At 40.1% G+C, this 24,287-nt stretch overlaps 1 protein-coding gene across 1 annotated transcript in view; it reads left to right on the top strand.

The window, feature by feature from the left end:
- MAP3K3 (mitogen-activated protein kinase kinase kinase 3) overlaps positions 1–24,287 on the top strand; it is a 57,075-nt gene that overhangs the window by 17,625 nt on the left and 15,163 nt on the right. The window contains exons 2-9 of the mRNA XM_020796115.3: positions 6,522–6,643; positions 8,986–9,075; positions 11,430–11,470; positions 15,856–15,955; positions 17,169–17,282; positions 18,991–19,114; positions 20,997–21,130; positions 21,990–22,063. Of these exons, the coding sequence (XP_020651774.2) occupies positions 6,522–6,643; positions 8,986–9,075; positions 11,430–11,470; positions 15,856–15,955; positions 17,169–17,282; positions 18,991–19,114; positions 20,997–21,130; positions 21,990–22,063 (799 nt within the window). The remainder of the gene's footprint in view (positions 1–6,521; positions 6,644–8,985; positions 9,076–11,429; positions 11,471–15,855; positions 15,956–17,168; positions 17,283–18,990; positions 19,115–20,996; positions 21,131–21,989; positions 22,064–24,287) is intronic.

Genomic DNA, 24,287 nt, shown 5'->3' with positions numbered 1-24,287 from the left:
GATGGCCTGCTGCTGCTTGCTGAACTTAAAGAAGAGAAGGTAGCAAGCAGTAGAGGGGAGAGAATCCCCCTGTATTCTAATAGTTTTGCTTTTCTTGGAAGAAGGGACCACGCCCGTGTAGGTGGATGAGAGTTTGTTTATTTTGCTATATTTTCCATATTGGTGAATACCTATAGGTGATGCTTTCTGATTTTTTTTATTGTCATTTAAGTAATTTATACTTAAATTATACCAACAGAATTTTCAGAACGAGGGACAGCCTTTCTGAGTAATAGATCAGTGCAGTGTCAGATACAAATACAAAAGAAGATACTAGATTCTAAATCAGGACAAAGTGCAACATTTCAGATGTTTTTGAAGTGCAGGTACTGCCAATGTACCCTCTGGTAATGAATGCCAGGAATTGTAGTCTAACACATCTGAAGGACAGCAGTTTGCTTACCCCACTCTAGCCTGTGGTTGATTGCATCATATTGAGATAAAAATCTTGCAGTTATCAGAACTTATAAAATTCATAATCTTCTAATTAACCCATTGTGCAAATACTTTCTGAGTTGCTTGATAGTGTAAGATGTCTAGCAATATCTAGCTAAAGCGATGTTCAAAGTTAATTGGTAAATAAAGCACCAGTGGTGCATATAATGCAACAGTTACCCCAGTGAAAAATATCGACCACATCACAAGCTTGACTGAAAAGGCTGAAGCTCCTCCAGACTGAGTTGACTCACTGGGTACAATGGCAAACTGTTGCTGCCATATTGCTATGTGTAAACTTTGAAGACTTCAGCATAATCAATCAAGAACATTATAGTCTTTCTTTTTTAGTAATACAATTTAAAACATGGTTGCAAGATGAATAGTTACTCCACGCTCAGGTACTAGAAGAAAGTAGCAGAAAATTCCTGACTCTTAGGTCACTATTCAAACGATAGTAGTTAAGGAGACTGCCCATTAGTGTATTCTTCTGAAGAAAAGTTCACAAAATCTGTAAGACAATGGGGAGGGCTTCAAAGTCACCATTGATGATATTCCAAGGATACAGAAATTCTAGAAAGTTATGGAACAACCAACAGTCTTATTACCAAAGTGCAAGAGAACAACCTTAATTACAATGCAGCAAAATACAAATTGGTACGATGTGAGATAACAGCAAAATTTATCCCAGAAATCTGGAATTATTAGCAGACATTACTAAGTTTTTCCAGGTAGAGAATATTCAGAAGGGTTTTACTCTTCTCCCCCTCTCTGGGGGCATCCTGGGTCTGTGCAGCTTGTCCAAAACCACACAGACTTGCTCTATTTACAGGAGGCACAGATTGAGCTCCCAATCTCTGGCTCTCCAGCCAGGTATCTAAACCACTGAGCTGTCCAGCAGGATTTCATATTTGATGGGAAATATTTTATAATTAAAGCTTTTTGGTTATTTTTCTGCAGTTGTACAGCTTTGTTAAATCTGAGAGGTTATAGCACAAAACATAGTATTATATTGCTACCATTGAATCCTAGATTTTAAACTGTTTAAAATGGCAGAGGCATAGTAAATCCTTCACAAAACAAAGTAGTCTTAAGTTCCCAGAAGTATAATGAAAACTCCCAGTGCCTACTGTGTCTTTGTTTAGAGCGGCCATCCCCAGTCTAGATGTTTTATAATATAACTCTTGCTGTTCCTGACCATTGGTTATCTCATGCAGCTAATGGGAGCTGAAGTCCACAACCTCTGGAAGGTTGGAAAGGCTATCACTACTTTACTGTCTGAGTACACAGTGTGGTGTGTAGTAGATAGAGTAATAGACTAGTACTCAGGAGACCTGGGTTCAGTTCCATGGCTCTGCCATGGAAACTGTTTGGGGGGTGGAAATGGTTAAAACCACTCTTTAAATTCCTCATTTACCTTGAATACTCTATTATGGTCGCTGTAAGTCAGTTCTGACTTGACAGCATATAACCACAACAACTTTACTTTCACATCTTTATATTTTCTGTATGTAACCTGAAGTTAGATTTTTATTGGCACTGACTACTGTGGAGCTGTGAATAGAGCCATACTGTTAAAATATCCATGAATTGTATTCATTCAGTTGCTGCTCCTGATTAAATTTATAATTTACAAAATTCATTCCTTTTTAGTAGCTTTACTTTAAATGAATCACCCAGATTTTACTGTATATAAGAGCATTCAGTTGTAAGAAAAATAAATGAATTTAAGTTCAGTTTTCCTTTCATATGTTAGTACATGGGTCTGCAGGCTTCCTGTTTTTACAGTTCTGCAAGTATTCCTACTCTCTATTTGTTTAGTTTTGTTAATGTGCATCTTTATTATAGAAGAAATGTTAATTTTTAAATTTTAAAGGAAATAAATATTTGACATGACTCTGTAGCTTTGCTTATTATGTCCCAGTTCCTTTTTATCAATGATTATAATTTGGAGTGTGGCCTCTAAAACATGAAAAGCATTTCCTGAACAACATCATTTCAGCACAAAGCAGAAGTGTTTTCCCGAGACCTACTGGAAAGCTTGCAAAACTTGGTCTCTGCACTGCTAAAATAGCAACCAGGTCTTCATGTGTAGGCACTTACGCAGTACTGGTTTAGTGTTGCAAAGGTTTGTCCTTGAAGCTGAACCTCACACCTCATATTTGTTGGAGCATAAGAAAAATATACAATTTTAAAAAATGAATGCTTTGCTATGGGAGCCTTAATTTTAGGTGTACCTGACTTGAAGACTAGCCCAAAGCTCCACTGAAATTAGTGAATGGAAATTTGTTACATATAACTTGTCCTTTTTATTTCAGTAGGACTTAATATAACTATCAGTACTGCAGTTGAAATCCTGTTGTTTAGTTTAGCCAGTCACACTAGGTTAGGCCCATTAAATCAGTGGGAATTTGGTGAGTCAACTCATCTGTAAATTCCATTGTTTCATATAGGCCTACTCTAGTTGCTATTTATTTTAACATAGTAAATTGCAGCTAGTGTGGACCAATTTGAATCAATGGAACTTACAGAGGAGTTAGTTAATGAAATCCCTAAATTCAATGGGTCCACTCTAGTGTGACTGACTATACTAAGTAACAGGATTTTAGCCTCTGAGTCCTTGGCCTTTTTTCTCTTTTTGCGTTTGATGCCTTTTGCATATCTGATTTCCCAGAATTTTAGGATCCAGTATTTTTTAGTTGCTTTAGGATCTTCTGAACAATGCGTATTATTGCTGTGAGTAAGACATTTATTAATGACTCTTTGATCAAATAGTGTTTCTGCTGATGATATATTTAGAGAACCACAAGAACAGATCTTGAACAAAAAATATCTTAGTAGTGTTTAGTCTTGCCTGAAGGTACAGAAGTTTGTCTATACATAGTGTCACTTTTAGCATTCTATTGTGGAAGTTTACAAGCTGAAGCTATGTTGTATTAAGATTATACAGATATATAATAATACAAAAGCTGACTTGTTAGCTGACTGAGCAGGAGCATCTAGGTTGGGAAATTCATGGTTTTTAGCTTACAGAACATTCCACAAGAAGAGAATAGTTAACTACTTATGAGTATTTTATACCTAGGGGACATGGGTAAGGATTGCCCTAAGTCAGAATCAAGTTGATGGCTTCTTCTTTTTGTTCTTCTTCTGCTACTAGGAAGATGTTCACATTGGTCTTTTCTCTCTATACTGTAGTAGCACTCACTGGAGCTTACAAGCCCTTTACATAATGTATAAGTTCTTTATTAGGATAAATATCTGTGCCAAAATTTAATGGAAAAATGCTTTTCCATCTTTGTTCAGGAATTTGGTAAATAATCGTTTTCTCCTTGGTTTTCTACGAGCATTACTTAGTAAACCTTTTTTTAAGAGAGAAAAAAATCTTGTGTAGTTTTTTTCTGTCCCTGCAAATAAGTGTCCTCATTAATTTACCACTTGCCTTCATAGTTAGAAGGAGGATGAGAAGATTTCTGTGGTTCTTTTATTTTAACCCAGAAAAGATATTATTACATCCATTACAATCAAATGAAGCAGGAAGTTCTATCCTGAGGGATAAGACTGGGGCAAGAGCTTGCTCAACAACTGCTATAAAGAGATGGTTAAAAGTTACATGAACATCTAATCTTGACTGATTGTATAGTGGTGGAAGAAAGGCTATGTAGACTTGAAAAACTGCTTGTGTAGTAATCCTTGCCTTACAAACATTTATTCAGTCCTGTTTTGTATTGTACCATGGGTTTCTTTTTATAGATCAGTGACCTCACATCACAAATTTAATTAACACTTATTTTAAGGTAATCAGGCATCCTCTTTTCTGATTAAATCCACGTCTTTTTAAGCTGTGGCTAACAACATTGGCTCCCTAGGACTTAAATGCAGCCCTCTAGCACCTGTGGGTACCTACAAACCTTAATTTCCCCATACAGTATTGTTGTTGTTGTTGTTGTTGTTGTTGTTGTTGTTGTTGTTGTTGTTGTTGTTATTATTTTTATTTATTTATTTATTTATTTATTTATTTATTTATTTATTTATTTATTTATTTTAAAACTCCAGGCACAGTCAAAATTATAAAAACATTGACTAGTATTATGTAACACATATAAGTTTTAACCAAAAACCTATGAATCGATGAATATATTCATTATTAATTGCTTCATGAGGCAACTTCATGCTTTGTGGTAAGACGTCCCCATCTCTAGTTGTGAGTTCAGTTCCCCATTGTGCCTTCTTGACTGGGACTGGACTCGATAATGCATTAGGTCCCTTCCAGCTCTGCAGTTCTAAGATTGTTGTTGTTATACCATTCATATTTTTGATGAACAGAAAATAGGTGCATACTTTTCAGTATATTTTCAGTAATTTGTTGGACAGCTCCTTTGCTCCTAAGGAAATTGTGCTGCCTTGCAGAACCCTATCTGGCACGGCATATATCTCCTGGGCAGGGGAGAATTTCCCATTCCTACTGTACATGTTTAACTGGCTGAGTAGCACAGTGCATTTGAATGCCCAGGTGCAGAACCAGGGGTATGTATTTAAGTTTCCCACTGTGCCTTGTAGGAGGGGGAAAAACCTAATGTTTTTGTTTAATTTGTGACACAGATCAATTTAATATAAATAAAATGCATCCTGTGGAGAAGAAACAGCATTTGAGGCATTAGGCAAGCTGCACAGTCCCAGAATGTTCCCAAAGAAAGAGAATGGTAAATTAGGTACTCTATACCTAGAAAATCCTGGAAAGTGTCGCTATAAGTTGCCATCACTATGATGACATTTTATTAATTAATCACTATTCACATTACTCAGAAATAAGTGATGATGTGTTCAGTGGAAAGTATTCCCAGCTGAGAAGTTCTAGGATTACAGACACATTTTTCTTGAAGGGATTCAGGAGTCCCTCAAAGGTCACTATAGCTGTATTAGCTGTATTCTGTATTCTTTAGCAGTGCTTGAGATGTTAGCAGGCTACCAGATTTGCAGACTCTTAATGAAGCAAAAGAATACCAGTGCAATCATTTAGGAACTGTACAACTTTATACTGGGTGTGCTCCTATAGAGCAGTGGTCTCCACGTTTATGGAGGACCGGTTGGGGGGAGCAAGCTCCATGCACGGGGCGGGTGGGGGCACCCCGCGCTCATGTGGTGGGCGTGTCATGCTCGTACCCCCTACATGAGCGTGATGTCCCCCCATGTGTGCGGGTGGTGTTGGTGGAGATCCGTATCCGTGGCCCAGTTCCAGCAAGCCTATGGACCAGCACTGGGCCACAGACTGGGGATTGACGACCCCTGCTATAGAGAAGAGTCCTAAACCAAAATGTAGTACGTGTGGCTATCTCTTTACTAGATGCTATGTAGATCAAAGATGTGAATTTCTTCTTCAGGGTTAAAGAGCTTGGTCAGGTGAACAGAAGGGGGGCTATGAACCTTAATACTATGAGGTTCAAAAAAGGAGACAGTATTCTGGTCTAGGAGATCTTTACAGGTTATATTAAATTGACATAGAAGACTGCGAATAGAAGAACAGAATAAAGTAAGGAGAAATATGTTGATCATGGAGAAGCAAAAAGCTTTAAAAGCAAAAAAGTTCTGAAAAGTGGAGTGGGGTGCTGAATGTGGATTTAAAAATTGTTTTGATGCCTTCCAAATTGATAAAATGGTGAAGATTTCAGCAGAGAAATTGCAAGAAAAAGCACGATAAAGAGGAAAATAACGATCTTTACAGGAAGTGCAGATAGGAGCAGACAGATCTTCGTAATACTAAAGAGGAAGAAGCAAGAATTACCACTATTTTGGGCAGGATAGAAACAGCAAAAACTGAAAATAGTCTTGCGCAGCATCAGGAAACACTGTTAGTTTTGTATTTCTGAAAGTACAAGTGTTGGAGCATATAGCTTTTCATTTTATTTGCAGAGAATTAAAAACCTATAAGAGTTGTGTGTGAGAGAGTGAGCAAGCAAACACGCTTTTTTTTTAAGGAAGTAGCAACACCCCTCCCACATCAAGAAAAGCTTGGCCACTCACAAGAATTCTTCACTTTTCTGTTACAGATGAACAGGAGGCTTTAAATTCTATCATGAAGGACTTGGTTGCACTCCAGATGAGTCGACGTCCCAGATTGTCTGGGTTTGATAGCATGAAACACAAAGACTCTTCACATTCCAACAAACAGGTAGTCTGTTCCTGATAACTGTAGTTTTGGCTATCTTGTACATATTTGGGCTTTATCATCTCAGTATTCTCAGCCAAATGGATTTTGCAATGTTTTGTAAAAATGTTATTTAGATATTGTCTCAACTCATCTCCCTTTTCAAAAGAGCCAAGAAATGTCAAGAGGGCCATTGCCAGGCATTGGTTTTACGTGGGTGGTCTTGATGTCTACAGATCAGAATGTTTGCTCTGGATTTCCCCCCTCCTTTGGCATGCCTCTATCTTTGGCAATTCAAGGTTACAAGTTGAAATTCTTATTTTTGTTTTTCTGATACTGATTGTATAGGTAATGTTTTTTCTGTCAACAAGCTGGAGGGCAGGAAGCGAGAGTTAATCCCTTTTTCATTGAAGGCAAGACTTATACAAGAGCTTTGGATGCCCATTCTGAGGAGGGGAATATAGCTTTCTTCAGTAGTATCATTTGAGATAACGCAGAAGAAGGATCAAAATAGCACAACGGCACTAGCCGTTGATTTATTTGAGGCAATACCTTTCAAGATTCCTGTGGTTTTGTATTAGAGTGTACAATACTGTGAAGCCTTCTAAGACAAGAACCTAAATTACTTTGACCAAAAACAACAGGAAGAAGTTGGAATTTGTAACATATATTTAAAGAGGGGAAGAGAGAGAAGCAGTTGGGAGCTTTTGAAAGCCCCTCTTTCTTTGAGATTTTCTATGGGATTCTTTATCTTTGAGAATGTACCCCTCAAAACTGTCTGGCCCCTGGACCACAATGGCTAAGCGTAGGAGATAAAAATGAAGACATATAAGTAGCACAGTGCAGGGTCCTAAATTCTAGAGCCTAGAAGATTGATGAATGGGATGGCACACACTCTGTTGCTCTGGAAGGCAGTGCTGGTGGTACTTACAGATGCCTACTGTATAGCAGGAGTGCAAGTGAAAGTAAGAGAAGCAGTTAAACCCAGACTTGGTGTATGTCCTTCGTTTTCGTCTTTATACTGTGTCTGCTGCCCCCTTCTAGCTAAGAGTATTAAAGGTGAAAAAGAAGTGGCAAAGTGACAGACATAAAAAGAAAACTGTATGTAAGTAGATATGTGCCATTCAGAATGTTGCATAGTTTTCCATTCTGGAAGTTCCACCTGAGGGATCTAACTGTAGCTTAGCTTCAAGCCTACACCTGAAGGCTTTGTGGCCAGACTCCACCAAAGCCTCCTGTCCAGAAAGAAAGCTGCCCCATTGTTAGTTGAATAGGAAGCTTGGGTGGTGTTAAGCTTTACTAGGTCACAAAGCTCTCAGGTGTAAGTTACATTTAGATATCTCTCTTGGATAGAACTCCTAGAATGGAGAATTATGGAATTTGTGGTCCAAAAATTCCAGATAGCACCTCCTTATATGTAAAGTCAGAGACTTCAGAAAGATTTCACTTCCAAGTAGGAATAGCTAAAAGCTCTTGCTTTCTTGGTTGAAGATATAGAGCCATCATTCTTTAGTGGTATCTAACCACGCTAACCTCAGAACTTCTTGCATTCTTGCAGAAATATTTTACTCTCTCAAGTGCAATGGAGAGCCTAAAGATTCCTTAAGTTAGCAGAGTCCATAGTTGCACTTACTTCTGGGTAGAAAGATAGCCACAGAAATGATTCAAAAGATAGGGGTGCTTCCATATGTAAACCATCTGAAGTTTTATCATTGTCCTTTTAGGCAGTTGATGTCAATTTTAGCTTTGCTAGCGTTCTGTGCTCTTATCGGGGCTCCTCATTCTAAATTTCTTTTACTCATAGAATAATGTAGTTGGAAGGGGCCTATAAAGCCTTTGAGTCCTACCCTCAGTTCAATCTGCTCTTTGTTCATTTTAGCAAAGTTTGCAACAAAGTGTAAAAAATTCATGGCAGCTTTGTGGGCTGCCTCTTCTGCCAGTGCAATTTGGCTCTAGAACCATGATCCACTAGAGTTTCTGGTATAGGTGTTGGGACATGTATCAGCAGTCTAATGCTTTTCTTAGGGTGGAAAGAGGACTTTCCAGCAAAACTTTTATCCACTTGATATAGTGGGTGCAAATCTTCAGAGACTCATGCCAAATAAAAATGGTTTTGATAATGTTTCAATTATATTTCTTAATTTAAATCATATGACACATTGGGGATTTTGTGCTCAAGGGCAGAATATAAATAAGTTGTATAAGTTAAGGAAAAGAAGCATTTCTCTAACTTTGCCTTCTACTGGAAGAAGAGTTAACCCTTTGCTACCTTGTCCCCTACCTTCCAACCTGAAAGAAACCTGATTGTAACTTCACTGTCCCTTTTTCTTTTATAAATGTACAATTTTGGTTTTTTCCGTTTTAAGAAAAAATACAGTACGAGCAACCAATCTTCTCCAAGCAACTCTACAATAACAAACCAACGTGCTCGTGCAACAGAGGACAAAAAGGCTCAAGTAAGCAAACTTGTTTTCCCTTTTAGTGTTGTTAGTCAGAAATAAAGATGTTAATATGTTTTGTAGTTACAGTGGTGCCCCGTATACCGACGTTAATCCGTTCCAGAATTAACGTCGCTATACGGAAACATCGTAAAGCGAAATTAAAAAGCCCATTGAAACGCATTAAAACCTGGTTATTGCGTTCCAATGGACTAAAAACTGGCAGGGACAGGGTGGGTGGGGGATCCCGAAGGCTTCCAGACAAAAGCCCTTCAGGACCCCTCCACCCTGTCCCCGCCGCCCCGTGCTGCCTTCCCTAGCCGAGATCGGACTCCCAGGAGCCCGATCCAGGCTGGGGAAAGCGGCGGGGGGTGGCTGCCAGCGAAGGGGACAGGGTGGGGACGGGACTCCTCCAATCTGTCCCTGCCGCCCCGCGCTGCCGAGCCCAGGATGCCTGACAGGCATCGGGTCTCCCCGCCTTCCCCCGCGGCTTGGATCCGACCCGCGGGGGCTACCCCAGGCATGGCTGGACTCTTGGGAGTCCAGCCATGGCAGGGCTAGCCCCCGCGGGTCCGATCCAAGCCGCGGGGGGAGGGTGGGAGAGCGGGGGGATCCGGATGCCTTTCAGGCATCCCGGGCTCAGATCCCACCCGCCGCCGGTTACCCAAGGCTGGGTAACTGGCGGCGGGTGGGATCTGAGCCCAGGATGCCTGACACGCATCGGATCCCCCACCCTCCCCCCGCGGTGGCCTCAGAAGGACCCTTCGGAAGGGTCCTTCGAAGGCCACCGCAGGCATTTTCCCCCAGCTGAGTGGCGGGAGCGCTCCTTTGGAGGCTCCCGCCGCTCAGCTGGGGGAAAATGGTGCCTATGGGGAAAACATTGCGAAGCGATTTTTCCCCATAGGAACCTTCGTTATACGATCGCAAAAGCGATGCCATTTTTGCCATCGCTATGCGAATTCGTCGTTAAATGGGGCACTCGTTATACGAGGCAGCACTGTACTTTAAAAAACCAGCATGGTAGCATGGTGTTCAAATGTCAGGATTCCAGAGGTGTGGAGAACTCTGTATGTGCTTGTAGTGAATTAAAGGTGAAAAGATATTCAGTGTACAACTAAATATTTAGAATGAAATGCAAGATTCTCAGTCTTACGAGTATGTGTAACAGTGTGAGAGAATTGAATGTAGTGAAGTGTGGCTGGGAAGAATCTGTAGAGAAAGTTAAAATAGCATTAACAGCTCTGTCTTTCTAGCAATAGTAACCACATTTCTTCATTGTTCAGATTTCACATTCATGTATAGTAATGGTATATAGAATACCGTAATTTGGATGATTTTGGCTTTGTCTCTAGTAACACATCCTTACATTTATGGGTCTTTCCTAGTTGCTTCATAACTTTCATTCCAAGTGTCACTCTCCTATTTTTTTTGGCTGAAGTCTTCATTTTGATTGGTGACTCAAACAAGATTTATGTTTAACAGTTCCAGTTTCTTCAGTTTCAATGAAAGTTAAATCATTCTTTTGTAGTCATCATTTTTGTGTTCCTAATGTTCAGCTTTAATGCTCCTTTTGCACTTTTTTCTTTCACCTTTATCAGCAGTCAGCAGTCATATCAAGTAACTGCTGTTTCTCCAGGAATATGATATCATCTGCATGTTTTAAATTATTGGTGTTTCTTCTAGCAATTTTCATTCTTCTGAATCTAATGCAGCTTTGTATTTTCAGGGCTAAGTCAGTTTAAATCCTTGTCACTGTCAACAAGGAAATTTAAGTTTTGTATGATACCATTGAGATACCAGCCTGAAATTTGGATTGACTGGCTACAAGACAAAGATACATTCAAATTAAATTTGAATTTTTGGGAAAATCGAATCTTTAAACGTTTTCAAAAAAATTCACACTTAAAGATGTGATGAAAAAGATGTGATGAAAAAATTAGTCCAGATGCAGACATTGTCTTTTTTTTTTGTAATTTTGTCTTTATAAGTGTTATCCCCACCAGAGTAACATTTTATATTTGTAGTGTGCTAATTATTTACAGTCTTTGTTACTTTATTGTACAAGCCTCTGTGAGTTTTCTGAACAAATAAATGTTGGAAGAAAGAATCGGATAAAATAAAGGAATTAAAAGCAAGGCATTTTGCGGACATGACTAAACTAAGCATGTTTCAGGAGTGTGGTTAACTATATTATTCAGTAGCAGGAATAAAATATTATTTTTGTTAGAAAAAAGCAAGAAATGAAATCTGTAGCTTGTTTCCTCTTACAGTGAAATATGTGTACTTGCTATGGTAATTGATTACTTCACTGCAAAATGAACAAAAGGTTCTCAGGCATTCAGTGAGTGCATTAATAATATCTTCTTTGGCAGAATGACATCAGGATAAAATTTGAACATAATGGCGAAAGACGGTAAGTGTTTGCTTCTTTTCACATGCTTCCCAAAATTTCACACAATTTCTTTCTACTTGATCTGGACTGAAGCTGCTTTTGATAAGATGTGGTCCTGTGCATGACTACACAAAAATAAGTTTTGTTTAAGTTCAACAGGGCTTAATTGCACAGAAGAGTTATTAGATTATAGTCATAGTGGCATGTTTCCCTACGGAAAGTTTGGCATAAATATTTACCTGTTTATTGGATTTATTTATTTGTTTATTTAACTTACCGTATTTTTGGCACCTTAAGACGCACTTTTTCTCCCCAAAAAACTGGGGGGAAACGTGCGTGCGTCTTATGGAGCGAATACTGTCCCCTCCATGCCACCATCGCTTGCTCCCCAGGCCTCCGGAGGCCTCAGCAGGCTCCGTGGGGGCCTCCCCCAGCGACCATCGCTTGCTGCCCAGGCCTCCGGAGGCCTCAGCAGGCCCCGTGGGGGCCTCCCCCAGCGACCATCGCTTGCTCCCCAGGCCTCCGGAGGCCTCAGCAGGCCCCGTGGGGTCCTCCCCCAGCGACCATCGCTTGCTCCCCAGGCCTCCGGAGGCCTCAGCAGGCCCCGTGGGGTCCTCTCCCAGCGACCATCGCTTGCTGCCCAGGCCTCCGGAGGCCTCAGCAGGCCCCGTGGGGGCCTCCCCCAGCGACCATCGCTTGCTCCCCAGGCCTCCGGAGGCCTCAGCAGGCCCCGTGGGGGGTCCACCACCACCACCATCGCTGGCTTCTGAGGACCTCCAGGAGGCTTTCGACCGTAAGGTGCTGCTTTTTACTTTTTTTAAAAAAAAATTTAAATGTTCTGCATGGGTTTTGGAGGGTAGATTTGGGCTGGGGGTATGTTTCTATGTTGCTTTGTGTTTTGTCAATATTTTTGCAGTCCCAGCATGGGACTTGCTCTGTTTATTTATTTTTACTGTATTTTTTGGTATTTAAAAATTAGTTGCTGCTTTTTACTTTTTAAAAAATGTTCTGGGTGGGTTTTGGAAGGTTGATTTGGGCTGGGAAGCATGTTTCTATGTTGCTTTGTTTTTTGGTGATTTTTTTGGCAGTCCCAGCGTGGAACTTGCTCTGTTTATTTATTTTTACTTCATTTTTTGGTATTTAAAAATTAGTTGCTGCTTTTTACTTTTTAAAAAATGTTCTGGGTGGGTTTTGGAGGGTAGATTTGGGCTGGGGAGCATGTTTCTATGTTGCTTTGTTTTTTGGTGATTTTTTTGGCAGTCCCAGTGTGGGACTTGCTCTGTTTATTTATTTTTACTTTATTTTTTGGTATTTAAAAATTAGTAGCTGCTTTTTACTTTTTAAAAAATGTTCTGGGTGGGTTTTGGAGGGTTGATTTGGGCTGGGGGGCATGTTTCTATGTTGCTTTGTTTTTTGGTGATTTTTTTTTGGCAGTCCCAGTGTGGGACATGCTCTGTTTATATATTTTTATTTTATTTTAATTTTTGGTATTTAAAAATTAAGTGCGTCTTAACGTCCGGTGCGTCTTATGGAGCGAAAAATACGGTATATACCGCCCACTCTACACAAAAGCCTCTGGGCAGCTTACAAGAATAAAATACAATTAAAATACAATAAAAAGATAAAACAATTCAAATACAATTCAAATAGATACTCTAAAAGTTGCCATCAGGACCCAAGGTTGATATTATTTCAATTAAACATGTTCTGGAACAGAAAGGTTTTGACCTGGTGCCGAAATGTCATCAGCATCAGCACCAGACGAATCTCAGTCGGGAGGGCATTCCATAGTCTGGGGGCAGCTGCCAAAAAGGCCCTTTGTCTACAAGCCATCCCTCTTACCTCCTGTGCAATGAGTGGTTTACAGCAGATATTTTTAAAGGTGAATAGGCCTGTTTCCTAGCATAGCATAGGCATCCTTCAGTCTCAAGAGACTATGGTAACATGCTCTGAATCGAGGAGTGTCCTCTCCAGAGCATGAAGCCCGGGTAAGGTAATATGGAGGATAGGCTGTTACCCAAGCAGCAGATCCCCCCTCTCCACATTGTTGAAATGATCCAATGGAAAGGCAAGAGCCAATACAATTGGTTCCAGCAATGTCGCAGGAGTTGGCAGAACGACACATGCTGCCTTCGAGACTCCAGCTCTGGATTTTGCCTCGAGGTTAACTCCTGAAGCCTTTTCCATGAGTGGATATAGCCACAAGGCAGTGGAGGTTTGAAATCGGAGTTTTCCTTCTCCTAGATGGTCTGCCTTCCATGGCTGACGAGCCCCACCTACCCGGCCTGCTCTTTAATAGTGCAAAAGTAAGATCTGATCCTTAAAACTTTCCTGACTCAGAGGTTTATGCAAATCTAATTGGCTTTCCTATTTACCATATTAAGGCCAGATACAAAATTTGAGAATTTAAAGCAGGAAGTCCCACCCCTAGGCCCCACCCCCAGGCCATGTGGTCAGGAGATAAAAAGAAAGCCCAGAAAAAAAACTCAGCAAAACATCCATTCAAACATACCTGGCCTTCGCCCTCAGCCAAGCTTCCAGGGAAAAGGGTCCAGGGTCCTGGGACACGCTCTTTTAAAGCAGGAAGTCCCACCCCCAGGCCCCACCCCCAGGCCATGTGGTCAGGAGACAAAAAGAAAGCCCAGAAAAAAAAACCTCAGCAAAACATCCATTCAAACATACCTGTCCTTCGCCCTCAGCCCAGCTTCCAGGGAAAAGGGTCCAGGGTCCTGGGACACGCTCTTTTAAAGCAGGAAGTCCCACCCCCTAGGCCCCACCCCCAGGCCATGTGGTCAGGAGACAAAAAGAAAGCCCAGAAAAAAAAACCTCAGCAAAACATCCATTCAAACATACCTGGCCTTTGCCCTCAGCCCAGCTTCCAGGGAAAAGGGTCCAGGGTCCTTTTCAATTAAAGTAATTGGGCAGATGGAGATGAAATTAAACAAAGTAAAGATGAAATACGATACTTTCCCCAATTATGCATGCTACATTATAGGCAGATCTTTAAATGTGGTGGTTTCCATGGAAGTAAGTGAAATGCAAAAACAAGAATCAGTTATTTAGCATTCACTTTGGAATACAGGCATACAAATACTACTGTCACCTTAACGATGAGCCAAGTGATTCCCCGGTAGAAGTAAGTGTACTCAGGTGCTTCTGGTAGTATTAAGATTCCAGAATTCCAGTAGGATTAAATGGATACACTGTATAACAAGCATAGTGTTCTGGCATCTACTGTACTGGAGTAGTTAAAATGGAGAGGAAATGTTAGTTTCAATAGCCCTGCCATTTTTCTCTTCTTCCTGGTTAGGCAGATACCACTGAAATACAGTAGTATTGTGGGGTCACCAGGGTGTATTTTGTATATTTATATGTCCACTGAAATGAAAAGCTCAATTGTATGCAAGCAGGAATTATGCAGCTATGTAGGCTTACTTTCAAACTGCATTTGTATGTGTTTAATTTCAGCGGAGCTGCCAGATCTGGCCACAAATATTTAAACCAGGAATGATCTGCCTAAAACTACCAAAATACATCATGATTTAAAAAAAATCTTAGGGTATTTCATGTGTATGTATTTGTGTGTAATGTGCAGCTTGATTTTCATGAAGAGCTGCTGTGATACTGTGAGCCATGATATATTTACCCAGTACCAAAGCATTGTAATTCCAATTTATAAATGCATTGTTTTATCATCAGTAAGTAGAACATTACTGTGCACTATTTATCTAAAACAACAACAGTAACGAAGAAAGTATTTCTAAAACGTTGAATGCAATAGGGCTTTAATTATCTTGTTTCCCTGTTCTTACATTATGGAAAGCTCAAGCTGCAAAGAAACACTTAGAATATGTCTGCTCATTCACAATTCACTCCCTGCGCACGCATGCAATCGCGTGCACACACATACACACTTATTTTTTTAATGCTCTTAAGTTGCTCTTTATTTAGATCCCAAAAATGGGATTTCTAAATAAAGACATCGCCCTATATGCCGTGTTTTTCTCCTTCCCATATATATATATAAATTAAATGAGAACAGTGTCATAATTTTTCTTCCAAAATCTTAGTTGTAGTCTGTGATGGCTGCACAGTAATACTTCATTTTCCTATATAATCTCCTCATCTCTCTTGCTTCCTCTTCGAATATATACAGGAACATATGTTGAGAATAAAGAAATAAAACTCCAGGCTTTCCTCTGGAAACCTCATTCGAAAAGTCTGCAGGGTTTGATCACCGTTCTTTCTTAGCTTGAAGTCTGATTCTGGGAGGAGCGGTTGCCATCACAAAAAGGCCAACTGTTTATCAACTCTGCTGAGCATGTGTAAAATATTCAAACTGTTGTTCATGCATGAAATATATAAAACTTATACTGAACACTCACGGTCATACTATTCCTCCCCAGAATTATTCCTTTTAGTCGGCCTGTCCACTATGAAGATGTACAACAGAAAGTGAAAACAGCATTTGGTCAGGTCCTGGATCTCCATTACATGAATAATGAGGTAATGACCATCAGCAGCTCAATCCTATGTGATACTCATTTCCCTCACAAAACCAAAATTGCTAAGGTGCTAGGGGATAAACCTGCAGCAAACATACTCTCTAAACGTTCTTGGGGGCATACAAACACATCTTTTCTGATGGGCATCTGATGACATCAATGTACTTGTTGAAGTTAAGAATGGCTCTTGATGAGAACATCTGATAAAAGATTTTCAGCAGAGAAATTAGTAGGTTGAGAATATCAATAGGTCTATTGGGTTTCTTTTAAGAGCTCAGAGAGGGCTAGATTCTTGCTTGTTATTTTCTCAGTGCTGCAGTAAGAGATAACAACCTGACCTACTTATTTTACAGCATTGTAAGCAGGGCCAGTGTTTGAGTGGGCTAGTTGGGCAGTTCCCAATGTGCCAAACTGAGAGGGGTGCCAAACTGCACTAAGTGGATGTGTTTTTCTAATGTACTATGTGCAGTAAGATAAGGTAGCAGAAAGCAACCCTTTTAAGGTTCTACAGGGTTCATGGGTTCTCTGACTACAAAAATGATCTTTGTGTAGCTTTATAGTTACCGGTATGTTCCTTTTTCCATTTCCAGTTTCATATCATTTCCACTAGGTAAAAATCAGTGGAATACAGCTTTGTACACATGGATGGGTATTTGTAGAGGAAGGAACTAGACCCAACATCACACCTACTCCAGTCCCTCTAGGTGGCCTTGCATAGCTGATATCTAAGAGCAGCGAAAGCAATCTAGCAACCTAGAATTTTTTTTTCGCAGTTGTAAAATCTTTTTTGTGTTACAACTAACAATATATAGGCGCACTCTGAATATTTCAAATACTGAACAAGTGGTATTATATAGCCCATGTCACCTCTTAAAAACCTCTGAGGCAGTTTTAATTATTTTGCTGAGTAAACACAGTGAAATATATTGTGATGTATAGAATGAGTACTATAGCCTTTTTTCACCCTGATGGATGCATATTTATTTTTACATATTTATTTCAAAGTACTTTATGCATATTTTCATTCTGATCTGCATATTTTTACACATTGAATACAGTGGGGTTACTCCCAACTAAATATACACTATATAAAGTAGCAAGATAATTTGTAAGTGTACCTTGCTCTCTCATTTTTTTATTTCTTTTTTTTTCCCAGGAAGGATTTAAAATGAAATTGCCTTGACTAATTAGTTATCTGTGCTCTTGCATTGCAGTTATCTATCCCTTTGAAAAGTCAAGATGACCTTGATAAAGCAATAGATCTTTTGGACCGAAGCTCTAATGTGAAAAGTCTTCGAATATTACTGTTAAATCAAGATAGAAACCATGTAAGTAAAAGTGAAGTCATGCTCTGCAGTTTCATATTTGCACTAACACTCAGTCAGCAATACAGTGGTGCCTAGATCAGAGTTCAGGGAGAAAGAGAGAGAGAGACCACACACACATCACACACCACACACACACATCTATCCATCACCCCTTCCAACCTGCGAAACTGAAAAATATGATTAAAACAATAGGAACTCTGAAAGCATGTTATAAGAGAAAAGCATAGAGGATATTAGAGAGGATAAAATAGAATCCTCCAGCTGACATGCCTTGGCAAACAAAAAGGATTGGAGCTTATGCTGAAATGGTGTTAGTGGTAGTAGTAATTAAGGCCTGTTGCATCTCCATGGGGATAGATATTTCATAACTGAAGTACCACAGAAGGGTGGGCCTTCTTGGCTAATCGTTAAACTTACCAAGCTTTATACTGCATTGCTTTACCATGTAGCTATTCAGGTAGGTAAGTCTTCAGCAACTCACCAATTGATATATTACACTTTTCTTTTGTTTTATTGTTACTCTTTAAGCTGAAGTGTTTCTGAATAGTTTCTAGTTGTATGTCATTTTAATATAACAGTTCTAATAATTGTTTTTTAATTTTACTGTTAATTATACTGCGAGATGCCTTTGGTTCCCTGCTGGGAGAAAAGTAAGGTATAAATGAAACAAATAGACATGTTTTTGAGTGTTCCTTGTATAGCACTGCACTTATTGAAATTTTTTTCACAATAGAATTCAGTTACAGTTGGATCTACATGTTCAGATCCTGCTATGAAATATCTTCACTCATGGAAGCTCACAGTGGAAACTCAAGAATGTTTATACACATTAACATTTGAGTACATAATTGTCAATAGTTGCAAAAAGAACCTGAGGTGCTAATCTTTAAGCACTAGGAATCATATGTAGTCAGTGGTCCAGTCATTGAGAATATCTGTCCCCAAAGTCTGAGGGTAAGGCACCTCCCTGTTTGGACTACGGGCCATCCATGTCACAGTGGAGATTTTCTTTGCTGTTGTGTTGGCTAGAAACAAAAGCGCATGAACAAGGTTTGCCATCTACACTAGTATTTCCCCATTTTGGGACAGATCTGAGATGAGCTTTGAATGCATTTCAAAGCAGACAGGACTCATGGCTTCAAAGTACCTATGAAGCTCTCTGTGTAGTCAGATTCAAGCCTCTACTTAATTCTCAAATTATACCTGGAGAGGGGCCACAGAAATTTGCACCAAGCAAGTGATACTTGTAGCTGGTAAGCACTCCTCGTGAGAAACATACTCTTTCTAATGTTTACACCCATAACAGGATATCAAATTCTGTGGTAGGTGCTAGGTTCTGTTTCCATATTGTAAATTCAAATGTGAGGTATGCACAGTTTCCGTCCTATAAATTTCCAACCTTCCTCTTAGCAGTCACTGCTTCAGGCTATACCTCCTAGTTCAAGACCCCCATGGAATCCCAGACCATGGCTTCTGTGCATCTGAGAACCAACCTGTTGCATTGACCACCATATTGTCTGAATAAATCCCTAGAACAAGTGGTAGTTGTCCTTCAGTCAAGGCTTTAATTACAGTTTGATGCAATACTGCTATCTTGTTATTATTCCTCTAGGCTAACTGGTATTGTTTTTAACCTTATTAGAAGTAGATCCCTTTACCTAAATTACCTAACTCTTACTGGTCTCTGTGTGTGTATGTTTGTTTTCAGCACACCAGTTCATCATCCCATTCTGGAATGCAAAAGCAAGTCAGAATCAAAACTTCCCAGTCTATGGGAGATGTGAATGCTGCCTACCAGCCCCCTGAAAGCAGAAGCCGTCACCTGTCCATCAGTGAGTATTAACAGGCTAGCAACTATATTTTGGCAGATAAATTCTACTCTGTAAATAAAACCCAATCCTGCCAGTCTCTTTGGGCTATAGCCTACAGTCTCTATGGTTTCTCTTGGTAGAGGCAGGGAATTCAGTGGAAAGAGGAGAGAGACTGAGAATATGAAAACAAGTAAAAATTGAGTACATGCCACAAAAAAATAGCGCTGTGCTCTGCATCACTTGCACCATTTATTCATTGTATCAGGGTTATCCTCTGGAATTAGAAAGGAAAAGTATAACTCAGAGTGTGTTGAGGGTTATTTCCCCTAACAATTACAGTGGTGCCCCGCATAGCGACATTAATCTGTTCCGGATTAATCGTTGCTATCTGGAAACATCGCTAACCGGAACATAAAACCCCATAGGAACGCATTAAACCCGGTTTAATGCGTTCTTATGGGGCAAAAACTCACCGTTCAGCGAAGCTCCTCCATAGGGGCGGCCATTTTCGCTGCCTCGGTAAGCAAGGGCAGTGCGCGAAAATGGTTGCGGCGGCCATTTTGGAACCACCGATCAGTTAAGTGAAAATGGGGCCTTTGGGAGGACCAAAGCACCCATTTTCACACAGCCGGCCGAAGCGCTTCGGAATGGCGGCGGGGGAAGCCCTCCCCTGTGGCCACTCCGAAGCGCCCGCGGCGAAAATGCCGCAAAAAAACACACACGCAAACCACAAACATAACCCCCCCAGTCCAAACCCACCCTCCAAAACCCACACAGAAAATTTTTTTTAAAAGGACTTACCGGTCCGAAGCCTCCCAGCGCTCTGCTGGCTCCGCGTCAAATGCAATGTTAATAACATAATTGGTTCTTATGCATTTGGAGATGTTTTTATTAACTGGGAAGGAAGGGTGGACATTGGAATCATAACATGGGTGAAGAAGGCTTTAACTCATTGCCCCTACTTTGAATAAAGGTGTGGTTATTGATATGGGAAGTAAGCTGCCATTGGTGCCTATATTGTTTCCTCATCCCATTCTTCACAGCACACAGAGAAGAAGGAAAGGTGGAAGGGAATCTAGAATTGCTGTGACCAACTTAGTGGTTAGAATGCTGAACTTGGGTTTTGGAGTTCCAGTTTCAGTTCCTAGTAAGTTGCATTACTGACTGCCTGGTCTGATCTGGTCATTCTTTCTGAGCTTTACCCACCTCAAAGAACTGGTGTGAGAGTAAAGTTGAGAAAAGCTGAGCTCTTTATGGCATTCTGGCTCACCGGAGGAAAAGTGAGGTAGAAACGTTTAACTAATGAAATAAAATATATTTTTTTTTATGTTCTTGGCACCTGAAAATGGTGTTCTTGGCACCTGAAAATGACAACTTGCTACCTTTTTACCATTTAGAAGACATTAATATTTATGGTTTGGATATTGTGCAATCCATCGTCCATTGTGTGAAGTGTGGAACAAGGAAATTCACTTAGGCCAACACTCTTGAGATTGCTTAGATGTGAATTTTACACTTGAGACAGTTTTCCCTAATATGGAATTTCAGATCAGTAGTCTGTAGTTCTTTTTCAGATAAGCAGCAAGCAAATTTAGGAATAAGACACATATTTTCAAATATCTCTCTTAATACCTGTGAAACTACCTGTGAGTAGTTATTAAAGCAAATTCAAGTACTTTAATGTTGGCCTTTGATCAGGCCACAGTTCTAATGTCTGTGCACACATTTCCCTTGCATTATTATCTGTTTACAAGGCTTGGCTGCAGCCACCGTGTTCCTTTTGTTTTATAGTGCATGCATAGTAATGTTGTAATGTGTCTGTTTCCAGAGTACAGGAAAGTACACAACTATCCCTTTTCTTTTCAGCTGTCATTGACTTTGTTTGCCATTTTTAAATCCTCAGATTCTCAGAATACAGGCCGAAGTTCACCACCTCCAGGTTATGTCCCAGAGAGGCAGCAGAGAATTGCTCGTCAGGGATCGTACACCAGCATCAACAGTGAAGGGGAATTCATCCCAGAGACCAGTGACCAGTGTGTAAGTTTTGTCTCTTCCTAATCTCTTGAACTGTATTTTTCATCCTGGAGTGTCACATAGCAGACTGCCTGACACTGTGTTGGTTCGTTTAGTTCCCTCTTGTTTTACAGTCTGCACTGAACAGCAGTAGCTCTCCAAGGCTTTCCGCAGTGGCTTTCCCCACCCATACCTGGAGATGCTGGAGAGTGAAGCTAGGACTTTTTGCATGCAGAACCTAAACTCTGCCTTGGCGCTATATAATCCATCCCATCCTCTTTGACAGGACATTATCCTGCACACTTGAGTCTCTTTAGATGTTTGTGTGTGTGTTTACATAGTGTGCGTTATGTGCAGTCATGCTGCATGCATCTTAGAACAACCCAAGTAGTTTTCAAGGTGTGTGTGATGTTAAACAAGTAGTTTTTACCAGGGCACCTTGAATGAGTTTCCACAACCAAGCAAGGATTTCAACCCAGGTGTCCTGAGTTATAGTCCAACAGGCTATAGTCCACTACATACTTGCTCTCATATCTACATAGAGGGAGCTGTTTTGTAGAACATAAAGTAGACTGCAAAAATCTTCTCCCTACCTAAGAAGTTTAAATGAGTAGTTATGAGGGGGCTGTTTTGCTCTATTATTGCTTTTGCCATTGGTATCTTCTTTTGTTCCTGCCTGCTTACTGGGCAACTAAAACAATTAATAAAACTACCGCCAGTTGAGCAGGCATAAGGCTTCAGATGCTGGGGAATACTTAAGGTGCGTAGACTCTGACTGTGATTTAAACCTGCACTAGCTTTGCCAACTCTAGCAAAACTAACATAAAATCTTTTTGTCATACTATCTTTATACTGGATTCATTTTCTTTGGCTTTTTTTGTAGATGCTAGATCCTTTAAGCAGTGCTGAAAACTCAGTATCTGGTAGCTGTCAGTCCTTGAGCCAGTCTGGAGACAGGTATGGATTTTAGTGGGGTTTGAATTAAATATCTCATCACTATATCATATATGTTCTAGAGACTGAAGTGCAGCTGGGTTTGTGATTGGTTTATGTGTGTTTGCTTTTTTTATGCTTTATTTGACTTGTTCTATTTGTGTGAGCCCATCTTTACTATATAGAATGCCTGTGTTAGCTGATTTATTTGGGGTTGCCTTAAAAGCATGCTCAGGTCTGGAAATTGTGGATGATTAATGTGTCAATGATTCATCAGATTCTTACAGAAATCTTTTTCCAAAGTTAATACTGAGCAGCAGTAGATAACTGGAGCCAAAAGTCAAGAAGTTGGTTCTGGATTAGCTGCAACACTTAAGGTTAATATTGATACGAGTGAAAAATATAGACAACAATATAGATGGGGAAAGTGAGACTGTCTCTGATATGACTGTTTCTCATGTAGATTCTCATGTAAAACTTGGCTTCACTGGAGTGGAAAATATATTTTAAAAGTCACTGTAATGAGAAGTGAAGGTACTAATATGCTTCACTGTACACTAAGCATTTTGCATTGCCTTGCAGTCTCAACTGCTACAAAGAAACTGGTAAAAGAAATCTATTAAGTGAATTTTATTTTCCCATGCCCGCTGCCTGTTGAAGAAATCTCCCTTGATAGACAGCACTGGCCTCCACTCTCTCTTAGTTGCAGCCCATCACAAACCTCAGAATGCTGTGCGAGGGTTCAGTGGGTGAAGTGATCATTAGAGGAAGAAAAGAGGGAAAGGAAAGGAGAAGAAGGAGGGAGAAGGAAGCTGTTAACAAAGTTCAGAGAAGGTTAGAAAAGATGCACTTGTAACAGAAACTGAATGCTTGATAGTCAACCAACCTAACAATGTTCATGTTATAATCAAGCCTTGAAAATAAAGTGTGACTGTGTTGAGTTTTAATCACGACCTAAGTCTTTACTCAGGGAAGCTGTTGGATTCCAACCAGTCATTAATACAGTGTAGAAAACAGACAAACCTATGCTTTGGTGGAACGGCCTTCTTTCCTTTAGAAATTCCAGACTGGTTCCAGAGAAGAGAAATAAATTGGGGCATAGCAGCATAGGCAGATAAGAAGGGGCTGCCACAGGCTCATGCTGTCACAACACACCTTCAACTTGAAAATAAAACTACAGAACATTAAAATGTTGAGCCATGCTGGACCAAACTGAAGGCCAGTATCCTTCAGCATTCCTTTCTCCTATAGTAGCTAACAAGATCCTGTGGGAAGCCCATGAGCAAATCCTCAGCACAATAGCGATGTCTTGCTGCACCTTTTCAGTGCTTCAATAGAATAGCTATTCTTGCAATAGTTAAAAGATTATGAAGCTGATGAGAATAACTGAACCATTCTGGTTAGGAACTCTTTATCCTCACTCTCATCCAATTGTTAGATTCTCAGAATTTCAACTTCAGAATATAGAAGTACAGTGGTGCCTCGCACAACGAGTGCCTCACACAACGATGAATTCACACAACGATGCCTTTTTCTAATTAAATTTGCTGCCTCACACAGCGATGTTTCCTATGGGGGATTTTCACACAACGATCTGCCTTTTCGCTCCTGTAAAAGTGTCTTACAATGTTTGGACGCTGTTTTAAATGATTGCAATGGTTAGTCCACCTCCTGAAACCTATGCAAACTGATTTTGGTGTTGTTCTGACACTTCCTTAATTTATGATGATTTTTTGTTTTTTCTCCATAGGAAACCATTGGACGGTCTGTCTAATGGTTTCCAATGGAAAAAAGAAAAAATCATCATAAATCAACGAAGTGTCAGAACAACACCAAAATCAGTTTGCATAGGTTTCAGGAGGTGGACTAACCATTGCAATCATTTAAAACAGCGTCCAAACATTCTAAGACACATTTACAGGAGCGAAAAGGGAGGTCGGGAAGAACTTTAAAAGACAAACGGAGATCAAAGAGCCTTTTCCCGACCTCCCTTTTCGCTCCTGTAAAAGTGTCTTAGAATGTTTGGACGCTGTTTTAAATGATTGCAATGGTTAGTCCACCTCCTGAAACCTATGCAAACTGATTTTGGTGCTGTTCTGACACTTCGTTGATTTATGATGATTTTTTCTTTTTTCCATTGGAAACCATTACATAGACCGTCCAATGGTTTCCTATGGAGAAAAAACAAAAAATCATCATAAATTAAGGAAGTGTCAGAACAACACCAAAATCAGTTTGCATAGGTTTC

The sequence above is a fragment of the Pogona vitticeps genome, chromosome 6 (assembly GCF_051106095.1).
Source record: "Pogona vitticeps strain Pit_001003342236 chromosome 6, PviZW2.1, whole genome shotgun sequence".
Classification (NCBI taxonomy): Eukaryota; Metazoa; Chordata; class Lepidosauria; order Squamata; family Agamidae; genus Pogona; species Pogona vitticeps.
The sequence above is the reverse complement of the archived record's forward strand: the minus strand, read 5'-3'. Positions and strand labels throughout refer to the sequence as shown.